The following is a 21,756-nucleotide window of genomic DNA, read 5'->3' on the forward strand; positions in this document are numbered from 1 at the left end:
GGAGATGGGGTAGTATTACTAGCTCTGCAAAAGTCAATTTCCCATCCACACATGGGTTAAGGTCAGACACCAAGACATTAGGAGACGAATGTGCTTGACAAAGATTAATCACATTTATTATGATTCAGTATTAGAAGGGATAAGATGGGGCCAGATCATAAAGAATTATGTAGGTTATGTTAATTAGTTTGGATTTTTTCCTATGAGCAATAGCAATTTGTTAAATTTTATAATGGGGTAGGTGTGGTATCCTTAGAAAAATCACACTGGTACAGATTTTAGGGATTGGCAGTAGAGAGTAAATGAAGAAATGAGTTAGAGAACAGTTATATTAGTCCATGTAAAAGGTAACAGGGGTCCGAACCAGAATAGTGAGTATGCAGAGAAGTGGGCAAAGCTGAGGATATTTTTGGTATCAGTCAAAAGGAGAGAAGACAGAATCAAGGACAACCATCATGTTTTTGTTTTGGGAAACATCATGAGTTGAGACACAAAGCCTAGAAAGACAAGCACGTTTTAACAAGGCAAATTCAGTTTTGAAACTTACGTATTTTACATAGGATGGGACACAGAAAACTAGGCTAAGGAAATGGATTCAAGACATTTGTATAACACACGGATGGGAAGAAGATTGAACAGAAAAAATACCTCTAGTACAAAACCTAAGGAACACTAATATTGAAAGGGCAGGCATTAGAAGAGGAACCTGTAAAAAAGATAATGTCGTCAGTATGCTAGGAAAAAAACAGGAAAAAACAGGAAAACAGAAGCCACAGAAGGTGATTTAGAAATAGAATTAACTCACTCTTTTTAATGGCTGTGTAAGATGCCATAGTATAGATGTACCATAAAGTAATAGAACTAAAAACAAAACTAAGCATTAAAAGAAGTTAAATGTTAAGTGCTTTGGAAGACAAGGTTCTTCAGTTGTGAGAAGGGGATTCCATTAATCTTACAGGAATACTGTGGGAATTAAAGTGGATCCTATTCACATACTTCTTACACTATGAAGGCATTCAATACACATCAACAGTTTTCCTTTGTAAAATTAAGTCACTGGCACATGTGGCTAAGATTATGCTTTTACTCCTAGATCTCTTCCAAATCACTCTTGCAAATAACCAGTCATTGCATGTGTACTAGTTTTGTTGTGCCCCATTATACTCATTGCTAATAAACGTGCCTTCCTCCCACAACCCCCACCCCCACCCTGACTATATGCCTGGTACCAAATCCTTTGATTTATTGCTTGCACCAGTCACAGACTAACTGGCAGGATAAATACTGGTGACATTTTATTTCTTGTCACCTCATTAACGTAGATCAGCTCAGGCTGATTAGTTCTCCTCTAGACATTAGTTAGAATGGCCCTATAACTTGGTGCTGTACAGAGTAGAATGGTTTGTGATTGTTGCTTTCCTAGGGGGATTTAATAGTTTTTCATTTATTTTGTGTGTGTGCATGCACATGACACTCTCATACGTTCTACGCCCCCATTTCTTTTTTCTTCCCTCAGAACTAGCTCAAATAAAATAAACATCTTTAGCTCTTTCTTTAGAAAAAGAAGGGAAAATCACATGCCAATCCAAGTAGAGAAAGATACAGAAAACAGAAGCAGGTGGGAAAAGGCACTTTATAATTCATTAATTTATACTGGTATCTCTTAAAACTTTTCTTTTTATGAAAAAGAAGTGAAGAATGTTAGAAGGTCATAAACTAATAAGAGACCACATAGTTTAAAAGATTTGCCACTTTTTTTTAGCTTTATTGACTGTTACCAACTTTCGGTACGGTTCAAATAATTAAATACAGCAACTGGGACATTAAAAATACAAGCTAATTTACCAAAATAATTGTATTCTGAATATTATGTACAATATTATACATTTTACATTACATAATGGGTTTTTATACATAAAGGTAAGATTTCTGATTATTGGAAACACAAAGTACATCTGAACAAAACATTTCTATGTGTACATACACAATCACTCAACTGGAACAATCAAAACCATCTGTGTGGTTATTAAAAAATAAAATTACATTCATACAATGGTAGGAAATGAAATATTTTTATTAATTTGATTAATACAAAACCACACACATATGGATTATATAACCTAGTGCTATATATTTAAAAATCTTTATGCTTGCAACTGAAATGTCTCTACTCCAACGGAAGTTTCTGATTTTTAATTTTCTTATTTTAAGGAATCTATTATATTCACAATCATTAAAATGCCTTACACATAGGCAAAAAGCAGACCCAACCCCAGCAAACAAAAAAACCATAAGAGTCTATCGTATCACCATATGTTTCACCATATAGTTTTGAAAAATAATCCTATTTGCAGTTTGGTATGTCTTCATATTTATACTTATTATCAAAGTGATTGCATATTGAGGCACAGAGCTTAAAGAGGAAATATATATTACTTGTAGGGAACCAGACACTGAAACAAGAATATCAATCAATGGCTTCAGACAAAAAAAAAAAAAAAAAAAATCGAGAACGGGTGCTCGCATAGACAACACCACACACAAACACTCATTAGTTTTTAACCAAGTCACTGGTCCTTCAAAAAGGTGAATATGTTGATGTGTCCATACCTTGTTTGAATGCTGCAATATCTGATTAAGACCACAATACTGCCACATGAGTTTTAATACTCTCTCATTTTTAAATTCAATTCCTCTTAAACAGAACAGCTATGATTTTAAAGCAATGACAAACATTTTTCTAACTGATCTGAAAAGTCTGAAAAACAATGTCTTTACAACAAAAATGGATTTCCAATTGTATGTCACTTTGTACATAGATCTCACTCCAGAGATACATAGACTGGTGAAAAGTCTATCAGAACTATACATAAAGACATCTGAAGGGCAGCAATTAGTAAATGGGCCATTCTCTTTAAAGTCTGCATGGCATTTTGCAGTACTCTCTGTTCTTAAATCCTGTATTTTATCAAAGGCAAACAAAGAACACCTGGAAACTGGCAGCCAGAAAGGTAACACGCTGAAACATATACAAAATCAATGACCTTTCCAACATCACATAATCTATTAAAAAAATTGGGACTTGGGGGCTCAGGTTTACTTTATTGTTTTTCTTCTTTTTCATGTTTAGCTTGAATATAAAAGAAGCTCTAGACCTACGTTATCAAAATATATTCATATAAATGTATGCGCATTTCTAATACAAAAGTTTTTAAAAAGTCTAAGTTCTTAATTTTTGTAATTAAATATCCTAGAGTTCAGTAGGCGGATTTATGTTTGAGCAGCTTGAAAAGAATCCGTTGGCTGAGCGTTGTCTAGAAATTGGGCACAGCTACATTTCAGCTCTTCGATGCGATTTCTCAGCAACTGCAGCCCCGTCTTCTTCCTCCTCTTCTTCCTCCTCGTAGTGTTCCTCTCGGCCTTTGGGGCGGTTGTCATCTCGAACTTCTTGCTCTTCTCCATCATTGTTTTTATCATCAGGCTTAAAGTTAAAAGAAAAAAGAAAAACTAAGAGATAGTATAGTGATAAATAATTCTCTCTAAAAACTGGATGAAAAATTATTCAATTTTGGAGGAAAAAAACAAGGAAGAAAAATGATATGTAAGCAACAGTGCTGCTGTCTCTCCTACTTTTCATGTTGTCACAGCTTTTCCTAATTTCAGGTGGGCCTGTTAAATTCAGTGGTAATTCAGAGGTACCATTACCCACTGGTACCTATCCCAAATACATACATCTCTCCTATACACATGCACACCCACAAACACTCAAGTGCTCGATAGAAATAGGTATCCCAGACATACATTTTCATCATTTTCACCATAGGTCTCTTCAGCATTATGCTCTAGTTCCCTTTTTTTCTCTTCAGTCAAATCTTCCTGAACCTAAAACAAACCACAGATATCATTTACACACTTTTGTCTTTTAAGCACTTGCGACAACATATTTTGACACTGTTATCATTTAAACACTTGCAATAATATATTTTGATTTCCAAAAAGTTCGCTCAAAATAGCAGAAGCAAAATTAAATATACAATTGAAAAATATGTCAAGGATTTATCTACTAGGTGTGAAGAAATGTATAATACACCTATTACAAAAATCAATGTGATTGATCCTGACTGTAGGACTTTTCTGTTTGAATTTCTGATTTATTTGAATAATGGTTAAAATTCCAAATATAAAACATCTGAAGAAATTTAGCTTATAAAATCAAAAATTCTGGCCAGGCGTGGTGGCTCGCACCTATAATCCCAGCACTTTGTGGGACTGAGGCAAGAGGATCACTTGAGCCCAGGAATTTGAGTCCTGGGAAACAAAGTGAGACCCTGTCTCTACAAAAAAGAAAAATTTATAAAATTAGCTGGGCATAGTGGTGCACCCCTGTAGTCTCAGCTACTCGGGAGGCTGAGGCAGAGGATCACTTGAGCTCTGGAGGTCAAAGTTGCAGTAAGCTATGTTTGTGCCGCTGCACAACAGCCTCGATGACTCAGCAAGACCCTGTCTCCCCAAAAATAAAATAATAAAATTAAAATTCCCCTTTCTCCATGTGGGAGAACTGTAGAAATTTGAGAGCTGTGACACAAGGTAAGTTCTATGGAGGCAGGAACTGCCTGTCTTATTCAAGTCACTATCTAGATCAAGCTTGTCCAACCCGTGGCCTCTGTAAATCCTCTGTAAAGGCACAAAAAGTAGACACCACTGCCTACATACAATGTAGTAGAAATTTTATGTATCTGTTCTATACTTAAGAATATATTTCTCTGGCTAAAATATCTAGAAAATAATACAATCATTTCAATTTCTTCACGAAATAGTCTATTGAACTGCCTCAAAAATTCCTCTCTCTCTTCAGTATTCCAATACAGCCTTTCTGTTTTAAGTAGTTTTTATTTATGTGCACTATTATTACTGTGTAAATGATCCCAATATTTATCTCAAAATGTAAACTAAAGCAAGCATCCAAATATTTGTGCTAAATAGTCTCTATTTAATGATCATATCTCACAGAAATACAGGGTAGGGCATTTTCTAACTTGTTAACTATTTTGAAAACCATACATATGTCAAAATGTTTAAGTCACTCGAATGCATTTCAAAAAAACTGCTGAACATTGGTTAAGTATAATGCAGTCTCCTAATACCAAAGAAAGTCCGATCTGTTCTAGGATCAGAGAATAAGATCCTTGAATAACACAAAAATCACTTACTTTGGTGGGGGGAGTGGAGGAGACTGGGAAAAATCTAAGAAATGAACAAAGGAAGAAAAGTATACAGATGCTATAATTCAGAAGAAACAAATTACGTGCTGCTTGAAGGTGTACAGCCCAGGTGAGACAAGAATGAACTGCAGCCTCATAGAAGAGCTTTGGACAAAACTTGGCCTGTCGAGAGCCTACAAAGGTGACTCTTCAAAGATACCCTGGGCAGAGCCAAACCTTTGTGAACCTCTTCTAATCAGTCCAATGCCAGTTTGACCCACAGCCTCTAAACTAACCTGGTACCAAATAAATACATTTTGAGGACAAAGGCATTGAATATCTATTGTATTCATATTTCCTGGCGGAATGAGCTAAAGACACCTATCTTGTCTCACCTTATGGTTCTATCAGTGGTCCATAACATCTCCTCTGCCCATAGTCGTAGAACCTCATAGTAACATTCCACAGAACATTGGGATGAAAACAATGAAGCACTTACTTCAGGCTATCTTAAGGTCCGACTAATTGAAATGTCATTAAATTGCTGAAGTGTCCCTGTCAATTTTGATTAACAAAGACATGTCTTTCACTGCCTTAATAATGAAAATAAATTATTTATAAACATTAAAATGTTGTAGTTGAGACTGGGGAAAAAAACAGCCTTGAGTCTATGCCGTATGGCAGGAAGAATATCTAAATCAGAGATCAGCAAACTTTTTGTGTGAAGGGCTGGACAGCAAATATTTAGGCTTTCTTGGCCATAAGGTCTCTCACAATACAACTTGACCACTCTATGTAGCACAAAAAAAAAAAAAGAAAGAAAGAAAAGAAAACAAAAAACTATAGACAATATGTAAACAAGCAGACATGTTTGTGTTTCAATAAAACTTTACTTATGAACTAGGCTGCAGCCTGTAGTTTGCCAACTCCTAACATATACTATGGAGTCAGAAAGATCTGGACTAAAGCCTTGGCTCTGCAACTTTTCTGACTGTATAAATCATAAGGTCAATTGTTTTGGTTATGAAAATCTTCAAGCACATGCAAACAAAGAAAATCATTCAATAAACCCCTTAGAGCCACCACCAATGTTCAAAAGCTATTTCGATATTGCCACGCCTGCATCATCTATCACTTTTCTATTTTTTACAGTGAATTATTCTTAAAAATTCTAGATATCATGTAATTTTACCTTCACATATCACAGTATATATATCTAAAAACAATAAACAACTTATATAATCATAATGTGATTATCACACCTGATAAAATAATTCCATAGTAGCATCTGATGTCTCGTCCACACTTACATTTTTATGATTGTCTTAATGTCTGTTTACAGTTGGTATGTTCTAATCATGATTTAAAGGAAGAGAACACATAAGATGGGATTCACTCTCCCTTTTTCCCTACTGCTATGGATTTGCAGTCCCGTAAAATGACCCACATGCTGAATTTATTTGCTTCTTTATATCACTTAACTCATTTCTCTAGTCCCAACACTTCCTATAAATGGAAGTTAGCATAAAAGTTTGAATGAACTCAGGTTTGATTTTAAAAATAAGGGTATTTCAGAGGTGATGGTGTACATTTCATATATTTTTTAAATCACATCAGGAGGCACACACATTTATTTGTCCCACTTTTAGTAAGGCTAAGGTTGGCCAGTGAGCTCAGGTGGTGACAGCCTGATCCCTTCATGGTAAAGTTCTCTGACCTCTGTTCATCTAGTAACATCATTCATTGATGACTGTTGCTTAGATCAATTGCTTCAATTAGGGGTTACAAAAAAAATGGTCACTTTCTATTTCCATCATTCTGTCTATATTCACTAATTTCTGTAAAGAACTTCCCCATATCAGCTATATAGTTACTGTGCATGGTATACTTAATTATGGTAGCCTTTAAAATCAGACCTAGGTGAGCTCTAATCATGTTTCTAACAATAAATAAAAGCTACGCAACCTTCAAATTTTTAACTAACCCCTCTGAAGCCAAAATTTCTTATATGTAAAATAAAAGCATTGGGTGAAAAATCAATGATCCTTAATTTCCTGTATGTATGTGTGGTTGGGGAGTCATGGACCCTTTTAAGACTTTGGTTAGAAAGTCTTTAGCAAATGGGCATATATACACAGATAGGAGTTTCAGACTTCCCAGATGCCATCCACAACTGCCTGCCCTAGGACTACTTCTCTAAACAGTATGATCCTGAGCCGTCAGAATCAGCTGGTGGTGGGTGGGTGAAGGGGCACTTGTGAAGAACTCTGCTTTCTAGGTTCCATAACAGATACGATCAAAATCTCAAGGGTAAGGGTCTGGTCCAGAAATCTATGTATGCCACAAACTCTTCAAGGTGATCCTTATTCACAGCAAAGACAAAGAACTATTTCCTTGAGTAACGATGGATGCTAAGTTATCTCATTAGTCTCTGGAGATGGGCTATGGAAAATTTAACTTGTTTACCGGTTGTCAGTATAATCTTATTTAGAGACCACTGATTTCAACAACTCTTTAGGGAATCCACAAATGAAAATTTTCTAATTTTCCACACATATAGAGAACAGACTCTTAGTTAAATACACATTATTATTCTAGTAACATATTACTGATATTTGGGGCAAAAGCAATGCAAACTCATCTTAAAGGCAGTAATGCCTTTAAGTAATGCTTCTCAGTAATGTAAAGGAACAAAATGATATGGAGGTTCTAACTGATCTTTAAAATATGACTAGAATAATAAGCAGAAGCCAAATGATACTCTTTTATAATGTAGACATACAGATTATGTCTCCCACAACTGGCCCTCTTAGTATCCTGCTAAAGCTGTCACAATGCTTTGTCAGATTTCCCAAACAATGCTTCTTTTTACTTATTTTTATCTACTGAAATATGTTTTAGGCATTTTAGAAATGAGCCTTATCTGATGACACAAAGTTTAATAAACGGCCAAAGCCAAAATAAAACAGGTCCACTGAAAAGAGTTTGAAATGGGCTTTGGCTAGATACCCTCTCTTGGTGTCTATTAATACCTTTCTTTTACATATTGAGGATATTATGGGTGCGCCAGGGCAGAGAGCTGAGCCTCAAGTAGGTAAGAACAGTAGGATCCAAAGAGATAGATAGAATGTGATGAACAAAAGGCCTTCAAGCAACATTAGCTATAGTGACGAACACCCTGCTTTAACAACAGAGTTTCTCCCAACTGAAAAGCTTCTTGGCCAGACATGGTGGCTCACGCCTGCAATCCCAGCACTTTGGGAGGCAGAGGTGGGAGGATCACCTGAGGTCAGGAGTTCAAGACTAGCCTGGCCAGCATGGTGAAATCCCGTCTCTACTAAAAATACAAAAATTAGCCGGGTATGGTGGCAGATGTCTGTAATGCCAGCTACTCGGGAGGCTGAGGCAGGAGAATTGCTTGAACCCGGAAGGCAGAGGTTGCAGTGAGCCGAGATCACCTCATTGCACTCCAGCCTGGGTGACAGTCAGATTCCGTCTCAAAAAACAAAACAAAAAAAAAAAAGAAAAGCTTCTTGACACGGTGATTCACAGGCCGGTAGTCTCATGTAGGTGTATGTACATATTTGGCCAGTGAAGGTGAACAAATGCCTTGTACTTGTTCTCTTCTGCACGTTCAGATTAATCTGTTTTCAGTTACATTGAGGGAAATTAAAGTATTCTGATTTTTTGGTCATTTAATCTATATATTTTTGAACATGTAAATAATTTTAAAGCATACACAGCACTTTTTGGCAATGCCATAAATTGTCTTGTTTGCTTACAAGGTGATAAAACGTTTGGAATGTAAGCAACGTAAGGAAGGGATCATGCCTTCCACTCAAACAATCCCAAACAAGAAACAAGAAATGCTTGTAAGTAATAATAATTTTTATGTCTTAGAAAGGTAACACTACTGCACTAAGATAAAAGAAGGCAGGGTAGTATAAATTTCCTAAAATCATACTTCTTTTGGGTCCTCTGAGAGGCCAAGTCTGTAAGTTTGATGGGCTACACCTCTGAACAGGTGTGGCTCAGGCAAGATGCAATTCTTCCCCAGGAGGAAATGCTGACAGGAGGAAATGCTGACAGTTTGTGTGCTGTAGGGGAAGGGAAGTGATGGCAGCCATAGGCCTTGCATTCTAGTGGTTAGCTGGGGCAGCTGCAAGACTCTAAGGTTTAACGGAGATTAAAAAACAAAAACCAAAAAACAAAAAACAAAAACAATGCACAGTTCCGTAACATTTCATGAGTTTTCTGAGTGCTTCCACCAATGAGGTTTCATACACATATGCACTTATAAACAATGCAATATGTGTTTCCATATTCTATGTTCCCCTTTATTTTTCTCATTTTGCCATGGTCTGACAAGAACTTTGTCTCTATCACTAGTGCTTAAATGGTATTTGGGAACCACTCTTCTCCTCTCTCAAGGGAAGACCTGGGAACGATGGACAGAAGTGGGAAGATGCAAACATTAATCATCTCATAACCACAAAAATACAGCACAGCATGAACAAGGGACACTCGGGGGCAGAGAGGAAAGTTCACACTGGGAAGAAAAAAAGGCACGTGGGACTTCCACTAAGAGCACATGGAACAACAGTTCTCAGTGACGGGGTGGTAACCTGGAGCACATGCCAGAGGAGGCCTGAACACTGCTTTAAGAATTTTTGGCAGGGAACCAGGTAAACAGAATTAGGACCTGGGGCCAGGTACAGCAAGAGGAAGAGTCCTGTCAGTCCAGCAGATCTGAAGGGGATGATTGGCAGGATGGGGAGCAGTTGCTGAATTTAGGCAGTACTCAGCCAGGGCAACCTCCTCTGTCTTAGCACCATTTCTCCTTTCCTCTTGCTTCTTTCTTCTCTTTCTACTCTTGATTCCTCTTGGATCTCAGGATTTCTCTCCTCTAACTTAACTGATCATAATATAAAATTGAAAAGGAATCAGTAAACACTGATTAAAATTTTATGTTTAACCTTCTGAATTTTTAAAAAGAAGCCAGGTAAACCTTTTCTCTTTTAATCCCTCAAAGATTCCTAGTATTGGACATAATAAAACAAAGTGGTATTAGTCTAGACATCCTGTTATATGAGAAGCCTGGATGAATATCTTTTTCTTGCCAAATGTCTTAACATTCAAGGTCGCTATTTTCTCTGCTGCTCTCTTTCTGACAAGACAGCCAAGGGTCCTGATTAGGATGAGAAACCAAAGAACAAAAAGATCAAGCCAGTTAAAGTGCATGTTATTAGTGATGTTGCCAGTGACCTTAAAGAGCAACATCCTTTTCTGTTTTCCTGGTATAAGCACAAATTTTATCAACAGCTCTGAAAAGCTTACAAAATCAGTAAGAACAAGAAAGCAGACCTAGTCGAGGGAACTGTGTGTGTGAGAGCACAGCTCATGATTTCTGCACGGGATCTCCAGTGGTGGGGTGTGTCTGTTTAGTCTGCCATATGTCCATCCTCCCATGGGGTTCCGCTTAGGGATAAAACCACACATTTGCAAGACACCTGGCTGAGAAGCAGCTCTGAACCAGGGTTTTAATTTGGGAACTACTTACTGGTCCATAATGAGACTAAACACAGGGTCTTGGCCTAATTTGTATCAGACTCTTAAATACTGCAGTTGTTTATGCAGCGGAATGCTGTGATAAAATGGCTACAACAAACAGCATTCACCAATTACACCACGTGTAGCACCACAATAAATCAATTACACCATAAGTAGCACCACAATAAATGCTACTTATATCTAATTAACAACAAGATGCCCGAAGTTTACAATGAAAAGCCAACTAAAATAAAATACTAAGAAACTCTATCCAAATGCCTTTTATTCATCAGAGCTCTTTACATCTTTTTCCTCCTCTTTATTGTTAAATTTAATTAAGACACTGAATTCTTACGAGGGAAGAGGCCAGAAGGAGAGACTGTAAAATTTACAAAAATGTTTGAAGGGTGTTAAGTGGATTCCGATAGACACTGTGGGGTATTCCTGTGAGGTAGGCACTGGGGAGATGCCTGAAGAGAAAGTTACAGGGGCAGTCCAGATTCCCTCAATGTGCAGAGGGAGACAGGAGAAAATATTCTTACAAAAGATCACACAAATCTAAGTCCACCGTTCCTGGAAAGCCAAATGCCATCTTATTTCAAAATTGCAGATGAGAGCCAAAGAGATGGATTCTATTACCCTGCCTTTGTTACCTTCTAACCAGAGGTCTCCGGTGCCATGATCCATTTTTGCTTTAAACCACCCTTTCTTATCCTGCTTAAATCTTTCTGAACATTTCTGTGGAAGGCATGTCAAAGTCGATACTGCTGAGGTTTGTTTAAGGTTAACGTGTGTGATAGACCAATCTGATCAGTCTCTGGGATTCAATTCTTACTACCTCCTCTTCTGCCTCTTCCTGGTACTGTTCATCAACATTATCCTCCTGCTGGTCTGGATTTCCGGCCATCTGTTGAAACAAAAGGGCAGGTTCACGTTACTGTACATCAGAGATGCCTTTTACACAGTACTCTGGGACAAAGGACAAGCATGCCACCATGAAAAGGGCACTTTCAAAGCATCTGTGGCCAGGAAATGATGAGTAATCACTTGCAATACAAAGCCCAGGATGTCCGTTACCCTCTCTCTCAGAGTACAGGCATATCATGTCATAAAGTGGCCTAAAAACCACCAAAGGGGCAAACCTTCCGTCAATGTAGAGTATGACTAACCTTTTACATAAACCAGATGTTTGTTAAAATAGCCCAGTTAAATCCACCCTTCCTCGTGGCATCTGCTTACCACCAAATGTTCCTCCACTTCTGTATTCTCTTGCTTTTGATTACTTTGTTTTTGCTCTTCATTTTCATCTGGCAAATTTTCTTCTCTCACTTGCTCGGCTTCTTCAAATTCATCCTCACCTTGATTATTAGGGTCATCTGCTGGGTTTATATCCTCTACAGCTGCCCTCTGTAAAATTTTAATAAAAAGCAACTATCACTTCAAAACTGAAGATCAAGTTTAATTTCATTTGAAAGGCTGCCCACTGGCAGAAAATGAAATTGTCCTTCCCTGAATTGTTCAGATCTATCCTTGCCAAGACTCACAAGAATCAAGCATCACACTGTCAAAAGAGAAAACTCCTGCTTTACTTGTCAAAGGCTTGATGAATCAGAATGAGGTTCAAATAGCACTTCTTTCCTGCAAGTAATTTCAAAATAGTCCTCAAAACTCTACGGACACAAGTAATGTGAACAGAACTGAATAAACAAGAAAATAATTAATAAAAGTCAGAGGACCAAGTGAGAAAAAAAAATACTAATTTAGGTGGGGGATTTAGATGGGCAATTAACTCCTTTCGCTGCTATGTTGATTTTTATACTAACTTCCCTGTTCAAGCAATTTTTAACATGTCAACAGGTGAAAAGCGGTTGATGGGAAAGAAGGCCCATACCAGAAAGGACCCATAAAAAGGATGCGAAAAGGAGACAAGACAAGAAAACAGCTAACTCAGAAGGAAATGGTCATTTTCTAGTATGGATCCAATTTCTTTATTAACAATCACTCCCATGAAACAGAGAGATGTTGAACCGGCAAGGGATGGGAGTAAAAAAGGGCTGAGCTACCTAACTGCCCAATAGGGCAATATATTATGAAAAATGTCCTCCCCAACTCATCTCCCAAATTACTGTGCTCAACAAAGGCCCTTCATATTATCAACTTTAGAATTATTTCAATTTTCCACTTAAGCTCCCAAAGCACCTTCCAAATAATACACATCCTAGTAAAGATTTAGATTTTAGAGCCTGAGATGGGGAGGAACAGTGATGCTTGTCATGAGCTTCCCCAATCACTCCCAGGTCATCAATAGGACACTTACTAAAGCTGTAAATGCTTCCAAGGGACAGTAAAGCCAAAGAGTAGGATTTGGCCTCTATCAGTCTTCTCCAGACAAGATTCCACTTCAGTTCACTTAGGAGTCTTGAACATGTTTGAGAGTTCACTGCCGTCTCAGCTGATCTATTATCTGCACATCCCTTGCCATGAATGTTATTCCAGTGCAAATGGCACTATTCTTGGGAATGTAGAAACTATCAAATTACCACCTTCATACTAAACTCTAATTACTCCACAATCTCTTGTCATATGGATTTTCTTTAGTGCACTATCAAAAATTTGTATGGAAATACAGGAAAAATGTAACATATTCTTTTCAGAAAAAAGTACCAAATATCTTTTGCAAACGTTCATAAAATTGACTAGCTCAACTCCGACCAAGTAAGAGGTATGAATTAGCAGGCACAGTTGTTACATTCAAATAAAACAGAAAAAGAGAGGAACAAGTGGGATTAACCATTTCTAATTAAAAGGAAGAATGGTACAAGGCCAGTGTTTCCCAGCATGTTCCCCAGAACAAATAAACAGATGACAGGAAAGTAAAGGATCATATAGTCAAGTAATCAAAGCCTACAGCAGTTCCCAAACAAGTGACTGAAATGCCCTTCCTCCCACCCCACGCACATTGGCAGGCCTTTGTACACTTGCTTTCTTGCTCTCTCATGGATAGTCTCTTGCTCTCTCATGTTTCTGCTCTCAAGTATTTGCTCTTTCCTGAAAATATTTCAGGACTAGGTTCCCTGGAACATATTTTCAGAAATCTTGATGCAAGAAATGCCAGGGAAAGGTCTTCTGCCACATCTCAGTGCAAGCTAAGTGGAAAAGCTGTTTCCAGCAAAAGGGCTTTAAGTAGCTAGCAGGATGACTTTCTTGACGATTAGCAAGGTCCTCCTTGTAATCCAATGGATCGATATAAACATGGCCTATGTGATAGCACAGACTGACTGTTATAAACACGGTAGTTGATCTATTAGCAAGAGATGACAGGGCAGCTAAAATAAGTTGTAAAAGTCATCTACACATACACACAGGAACAGGCTCACTAAACATTTGCTTGCTTTACTTGTAGGCAGGGCCAAGGATCTAGCCCACTCAGCTGAACTGGAGGTCTCAGTCTTTTTTGGTAAACACAAACAACAATGCTGGTTATTAGATGTCTACCTACTTATATTATAAATTTTCTCTACCATTGCATACCTGAACAACTCTTCATGTCTTAGACCACATATCCTTATCCATATATTTATTAAAATGGTCACTAGACTGCTAAGAGATTACAGAGAGTCACACAACATACCTAACACTAGCAGACTGCTCAACATGCTCCGGAAGGGTTAGCTTCCTTTCTCCGGTCCCATCTCCAATTTCCACACTTGCCTTTTATTCCTCCTATCTTTCAGAGTTACTACATATTTCAATGTCTCTCAATTTTGCTTTTCTAGGTTTTAGTTTTATTAATCTAAAAGTCATCAGAAAAAAAAATCCTGGTTTTGTTTTTTTTTTCCCCAGAACAACTTTTAAACCAGCTCATCACATACCCGTACACCATGGTTTACAGTTAAAAAGACTGCCCATATATAATTATGCAAGCCATTTTCCTTCTGGGCTGAGGATATAACAGAAATATCTGGGGCTGGAGGCTGGCATCAGGCAAGTTTTCAACTCTGTTTCCCACCTTATGAGTTTACATGTGTCAGGGACAGAAGAGAGGATACTTACATCTGCCTCAGATTCTGGGTTGGCTTCTCGGGGTCTTTGTTCATGAGGCTCATGTCTATTACCTGGATCTCCTTCTGCTTCATCTTGGTGCTGGTTGTCTCTTTCATAGGCTAGCAAAAAAAATCAAAGGAACTAAAATCAGCCCAAAATGAATCAAACAGGATTTCCCTTTCAACTCAAAGAAAAGCCACCAGTGGACTTTTCTACAGACTATAATACCTCCACCTCTGTTAACTCAACATAAGGCCTATGTCTTGGCTTTTCTGAATAAAGTTATGTTCTCTTCATAGACTGTGTGTCTAAAGAGATGATATGGGTCAGACACTTTTCTGCTAAAATAAATATTTGTCACAGGGGCTGTAATTTTTCCCCCATATGCAAGAAAACAACAACAATCAAAACTCTCTTAATAAAAGAAAGCCCAGTTGATTGGACACTGCTGAAGAAATCAACTAATGTTTGATAATATCAGAGGAAGTGGCTGGGCTCCAAAAGAAGAAATTGATAGTTTCAGGAAATGCAAGGAAGAACAGCCCCATCTGCGGAGCTCAGAAACAAATATAGCCCATCACATGTTTTCTGATATAGTAATGATGACGACCGCCACAGCCCAGAAACAGCACACATTCATACTCAGACATTTACTTGCTGCTTTTTGAAAAAATATTTAGATAAACAGAATTGTACGAGCACAAAAAGAGAAGAACGAATCACTTTTTAAAACAAGTACGATAGAAGAGGAAAGTTTAAGTATATGGAGTACACTAAGTCTAGAGAAAATAATGATACAGGGTAACTTACCATCAGGTTTCAAGTGCACAAAGGGGTTTACTACATAGAGAAGAGGACAAGCCATTCTCTAGTTTTACTGATATTAGAACAAAAAAGCTTAAAGTGCCACATGGGGGACATAAGAAAAACAATTTCTTGACTGTAAGAGCTGTAAAATATCACAACAGGCTATTGAGGGAGGTTGTATGTAATCATTTTCTTTTTGAGTTTTTAGAAAAAGATACACATCTAAGTGTTAGTGGTGCCAGAGAGACAGTTAGTTACATTCTGGTTCTATTATAACAGTAAGCAATATTAGATAAATTACATATTAAGTGCTTATCATAAATGAAAGCTACTATTGACTTAATTTGAAAACATTTTAAGGCAATGATGTAAGCACTTCCAAGGTAAGGAGAAAATGTAGATGTTTCCCAAAGCATAATAATCCTATAATAATTTGTCCGAAATATTATAAATATTTAGTATACAAAAAGCTTAAACTACAGGGAAAATGATAGAGAGGAAACAGATTATCTTGAGCATTTTTCACTACCAGCATATACTGTTTAAGAGGATTAAGAAAAAGACACGATTCACAAAACTCCTTTGCACTTAGGTATGCATATAGCTCACTGATGTTATATAATATTGGCTCATTGATAATATACAACGTTATCAAGTAATTTATTAAAACATTCATCCTCTAGGAAGTCTCACCACCTCCTTCCTCTTCTTGGATTCCCTGGTCCTCTGCTCCCTGAACAATATCATTATCCATAGCATCATAATGAGCTTGCTGCCTACGAGAGACACAAACACGATAAATCCAGTGAGACAAATTCAGAGGCACAGTTTGACATAGGTCATTTATCTTTAAAGACAGTAATAAGTAATATTTCTCAACATTTTTAAGAAGCCATGAAAAATTTTTAAAAACCTCTTATGTATGCAATTAGGTATAATAAAAATTCCAGATACACTTTCAAAGGTATCTTAAAAAGATAAAATATCTTTTAATGATAAAATAAAATAAAGTTGGCACAAAGCCTGCAAGGCTATTTGGAGACCTAACCTACCACTTTTTAGCAGAAAAAAATATTATTTTTAAAATTAAATATTTGGTATTTAATTTTCAAGTAGCTGTCCTGCCTTGGCTATTTGAGCAATATGAGCCCCTTAACTTCATGAATCACAAATGCACAAAACTGTTTTTAATTTGCGTATGAAAACTGGAGCAGAGGCTGTCTTCGTTCATTGAGGAAGGGGAAGGCTACCGGAGCTGCTCTTGGTGCTGCGGCCGGCCCTCCTCAAGCTCAGCCTGCCTCTGCAGGGCCATCTCTCTTGCCAGCTGCTGCTGCTGCTGCTGCTGCTGCTGTTGCTGCTGCCATAATAAGTGCCCCTGCAGCCTCTGCTGGTGCAAAGCTTCTTGGTGTTCCCGCAGCTGCTGGGCCTCCTCCGCCTGCTGCACTGCCAGTCTCTGCTGTTCCAACTGCTCCTCATAGGGTGATTGGAATTTGATCATTGGCTTAGCTGAAGGGTACACCTAGGGTGAAAAAGAGTTGGTGCAGAGCAAGAGGGGTTAGCTCCTCTGGGTCTTCTCTTCGTTTGTTTCTCCTGACAAACTCGGGAGGCAGAGCTGGTTTATTAATGACTATTTGTCAGGTGAACTGTGATTATACATGAAGTCCAAAAACTCCTATTTCCCAACTTTCTCTGAATCACCCTTGGCTTCTTTAACAGCTGATATTTCCAACTGCTGCTATTAAGGCAGATTTTCAATGTGCTCTCTTCTCAAATGGAACAGAAGGCACAACAGAAGACAACAATTTCAAACTGTAAAATTTATGTTCACAAGGCTCTGATAAAAACAAGTAGTTGGTAACTTTGGTAACTTCACATTAACTGGGCAATCTATGACCTGATGCTATGCCTAAGGCTTTTTCCGTGAACAGTTAAAGACGAAGGGATGCTAATTAACTCTAGTAATGTATATACCAATCCCAGGCTAAGCATAGCCAAAAAAAAAAAAAAAAAAAGCCACATTCCAGATAACAGTGGAAAAGCAGATATTCCATTTTTTTTCAAAGAATCTAAGAATGGCTGAGAAGATGGTGCCTTCTGATTAAAGGGAAATCTGATAGAGCAATTCTTAAAACTCTGCTTCCCTGAGATATTATCTCACCCCAGTTATAATGACTTTTATCAAAAAGGCAACAACGAACGCTAGTGAGGATGTGGAGAAAGGGGAACCCTCGTACACTATTGGTAAGAATGTAAATTAGTATAGCCAATATGAAAAACAGTATGGAGGTTCCTCAAAAAGCTAAAAATAGAACCACCATATGATCCAGCAATCCTATGACTGGGCACAAATCCAAAAGAAAGGAAATTGCTATACTGAAGAGATACCTGCACTCTCAGGTTTATTGCAGCATTACTCACAATGGCTAAAACATGAAATCAACCTAAGCATCCATCAACGGATGAATGGATAAAGAAAATGTGGTACATATACACAGTCATAAAAAAGAATGAAATCCTGTCATATGCAGCGACATGGATGGAACTGGAGGCCATTATGTTAAGTGAAAAAATACAAGCACAGAAAGACATACATTGCATATTCTCATTCATGTGGGAGCTTAAAAAAGGGATCTTGATAAGATAGAGTGGATTGGTGGTTACCAGAAGCTGGGAAGGGGGATGAAGAGAGACTGATGAATGGTACAAACATATAGTTAGAGAGAAGGAATAAGACCTAATGTTTGGTAGTTCAGTAGGGTGACTACGGTTAACAATAATCTATCTTATATTTCAAAACAGCTAGAAGAGAAGAATTTGAACGTTCCCAAAATAAAAAAGAGATAAATGTTTGATGTGATGGATATCCCAATTACCTAGATTTGATCATTATACATTATATGAATGTTTCAAAATATTGCACATACTCTGAAAATATATACATATATTATGCATCAATAAAAAGTGTCTGTACCCCATTGAGCTACTCCCCATCCTCCTTGCCATACCCCAACTAACAAAAGCACACAGAATTCTCACTAAAGGAAAGAGGTAGAGGGTTGGGAAGTAAAGCTGGTGGGGAATTACTTCCCCTATTGGGGAAGGACACAAGACTGGAAGAAGCTTTCTGAGGTTAAGTTTGCAACTACCTAAGAGGGCAACTACAGAGGTCTTCACACCTGCTTAGCCTAAAGCCTCAAGCAGCTTGAAGTCTCAGAAAATCTGAGGCCAAATAAAACTTTAGAGTTATAAATAGAAGGTGATCAGCATCCATGTAAAGGCCAGGTAACCTACTATTGAGAATCAGTTTAGAGACAGTAAAAGAAAGGCATCTAGCTGCACTAACTGCTGGTTTAAAAGAAGAAAGGGTAGAGTTTTCTTTTAAAGCATCATTTATAATCATCCTGGCCATTTTTTTTAAGAAAGGAAAAAGTCTTACGTGTAAGTGGCGTGCCTAGTAAGGGATCCTGAGCAGAGGCTGTCTAGATATGCTCACCTAGTAGAATATCTCCAAGTAGTAAAATCAGATTTTTGATAATAACCACCTTGAAGGTGAATACAAAAGGCAACATACTGACAATAAATGAACAGGGAGAGGAGGACGCCCAATCATAGAAAATGAGACTTTTCTCTGCCTCAAGATGCTCAAGACAAAACTTGGGTACAAACTGGGAAGGTGCCCCATCGGGTGCTCACCTGTTCTACTCCATTAAGGTGATGTGAGAATGAATCTCTGACTGTGTACAACTGACAAAAAGAAGAATGCACATATACAACAGCTGTGCTCTCTCATCACCAATCATCTAAGGTATGCGAATAGCTATGCTATTAATATTACAAGAGAAAACTTAAATATGAGCACATAATGTTAAGTAGAATCACTCACATTTCTATTTTAGAGATTGTGATATATTACCTTAATATGTAAAAATAAAGCCAGGTTTTCCATCCCAGTACACCATACCAGAAGCGGGTGACCTCATACCTCAGCACGTGCGTGTCCTTCCAGGAGGTTGGCTGCTTCTCGTTGCTCATGCTGCTCTTTCCACTCCCGATCCTGCTCCTCTGGTGATGGATCGTGTTCCTCCTCAAGATGTTCTGCTTGCCCGACTTGCTCCATTTCTTCCTCCTCCAGGGCCTTTCTGTGCTCCTCTTCCACCTGATGCTCCTCAGGTTCTCTGCGTTCCACTTCTTGTTGGATTGGCTCTGGGGGGGCCTGAAATTCTGCCTCCTTATGGGTGGGAGCATAGAGTTTTGTGTCTTCTGCTCTTCCAGGAATTGCTTCATGGTTGTGCCACACATCACTATTTCGAGACACCTAGGCCAAGCACATCACTGGGAATGACACTCTTCCATTTCAAAAGTAATGATGTAATTTCTTTATTTCCATGTCTATGCGGCATGGGGCTACAACAGAAGAAGGTGTCTAGAAATATATACAGTCCTGGCTTTATGGCTGCAATGGAGTCATTTAAGTTTCTTACTGTGTAATCTCACTTATAAAATAGAGATAATATAAGCAAAACTTCATCTGTGAAGAATACAGTAAATAACCTGGAAAATAAAACCTCCAAGTAACCAATATCTCAGAAGTACTCTAATTCCTATTTTCCCTTAGAATAAAAAGGAACAAAACCTCAAACTTCAAGTGATGAAATGTTTACGTAATTTTCTTCAATGTAAATTTTGTTTTCAATAATTATTTGAAAAGAGAAGGATAAGATAAAATTGAGGAGTTGGGTTTAGTTTTTACTAGTTTGGTTTACTAATTTAAAAAAGAATGCCATTACTAATGAACATCCATGTTAGTTCAACATAGTGCCTGTTAAACAAGATACAATAAAATATTTTTAATGTATTAAAGTAGTAATTCTTTGTAAACCAGCAGGAGTCTTTTGCAAACATTTTGTATTGCTAATATTGAAAACCCTGAGCAGAAAAAAAAGAAATGTCTTTTTCAGCATATCCCTCCTCTAAAATTAGTTGACTCAAATCAGTTCTCCCTGTAAGTTTCAGTGATCTCTATATGATCTGCACTACCTAGAAAGCGAGGAAGAGAATATAGTGTATCGACAGAAACAAACATCACCCTTTTTTTCTCTTTAACCTTCAGTATCAGCAACAAAACAAAACAAAACAAAAAAACATCTTCTTTGGTCAGATTGCTCTCCCAAAATTGAAATAAATGTGAAATCCTATTCTTAAATTAGCAGAGATATAATTATCAAATCTGAGAAATTGGACTGTATTAATAAACTGGGGAGAAAAGTCCTTTCTCAGACATTTGAGGACAACTGGAGTTGCACGTTCCACCAACATCCTCACATATCTGGCAAGTTTGATATAATACTGCCCCGGCTTCACAGAAAAATATTTCTCTAAAGAGCTCTAAGTACTTTCAAACACTTGTCATTTATCTTCACAATATCCTAGCGAGGAAGGTTAGTGCAGATAACTCCTATCTCCACCTCAGAGATGGAAAAACTGAAGATCTGAGTCACTGGAAGATTAATCCAGTAAACTGGCAGTCTGACAAGGGCAGAAAACAGAACCAACTGCCAGTGATCTGGTCATGCTCTCTTTAGTTATTAACATAAAAGCCTGAGAAAGAATAAGAGTCCATGAGGATACTGAACCTGTCTGTTGAAGGAATACCCTGAACAGAGTGAAAAGGCTCATATATGAAGTCTACTCATATCAACTTTATTATTTCCATAACTTGGAGGAAAGTTTTCCCAGTCTTCTCTTTAATGTTAAAAACCACTTTGTGAGCAAAGGACAAGAACAGACACTTTTCAAAAGAAGACACTGATATGGTTTGGCTGTGTCCCCACCGAAATCTCAATTTGAATTCCCACGTGTTGTGGGAAGAACCCAGTTAGAGGTAACTCAATCATGGGGTCAAGTCTTTCCTGTGCTGCTCTCACAATAGTGAACAAGTTTCACAAGATCTGATCATTTTAAAAAGAGGAGTTACCCAGCACAAGCTCTCTCTCTGCCTGCTGCCATCCATGGAAGATGGGACTTGCTCCTCCTGGCCTTCCACCACGATTGTGAGGCCTCCCCAGCCATGTGGAATTGTAAGTCCAATTAAACTTCTTTCTTTTTTAAATTACCCAGTCTAGGGTATGTCTTTATGAGCAGCATAAAAACGGAC

At 37.8% G+C, this 21,756-nt stretch overlaps 1 protein-coding gene across 4 annotated transcripts in view; it reads right to left on the minus strand.

Annotated features, from left to right (window-relative positions):
* Positions 1–1,735: 1,735 nt before the first annotated feature.
* The window catches only part of GOLIM4 (golgi integral membrane protein 4), an 81,370-nt gene continuing 61,349 nt past the window's right edge, over positions 1,736–21,756 (minus strand). For 2 of the 4 annotated variants that reach the window (XM_063621619.1, XM_063621617.1), the window contains 8 exons: positions 19,585–19,917; positions 16,853–17,121; positions 16,296–16,378; positions 14,805–14,914; positions 11,991–12,158; positions 11,590–11,658; positions 3,802–3,882; positions 1,736–3,481 (listed from right to left, as the gene is read on the minus strand). In XM_063621619.1, the coding sequence (XP_063477689.1) occupies positions 3,332–3,481; positions 3,802–3,882; positions 11,590–11,658; positions 11,991–12,158; positions 14,805–14,914; positions 16,296–16,378; positions 16,853–17,121; positions 19,585–19,917 (1,263 nt within the window). In that variant the 3' untranslated portion in view covers positions 1,736–3,331. The remainder of the gene's footprint in view (positions 3,482–3,801; positions 3,883–11,589; positions 11,659–11,990; positions 12,159–14,804; positions 14,915–16,295; positions 16,379–16,852; positions 17,122–19,584; positions 19,918–21,756) is intronic. The other 2 variants (XM_063621620.1, XM_063621618.1) reach the window with 1 other exon arrangement.

The sequence above is a fragment of the Symphalangus syndactylus genome, chromosome 17 (assembly GCF_028878055.3).
Source record: "Symphalangus syndactylus isolate Jambi chromosome 17, NHGRI_mSymSyn1-v2.1_pri, whole genome shotgun sequence".
Classification (NCBI taxonomy): Eukaryota; Metazoa; Chordata; class Mammalia; order Primates; family Hylobatidae; genus Symphalangus; species Symphalangus syndactylus.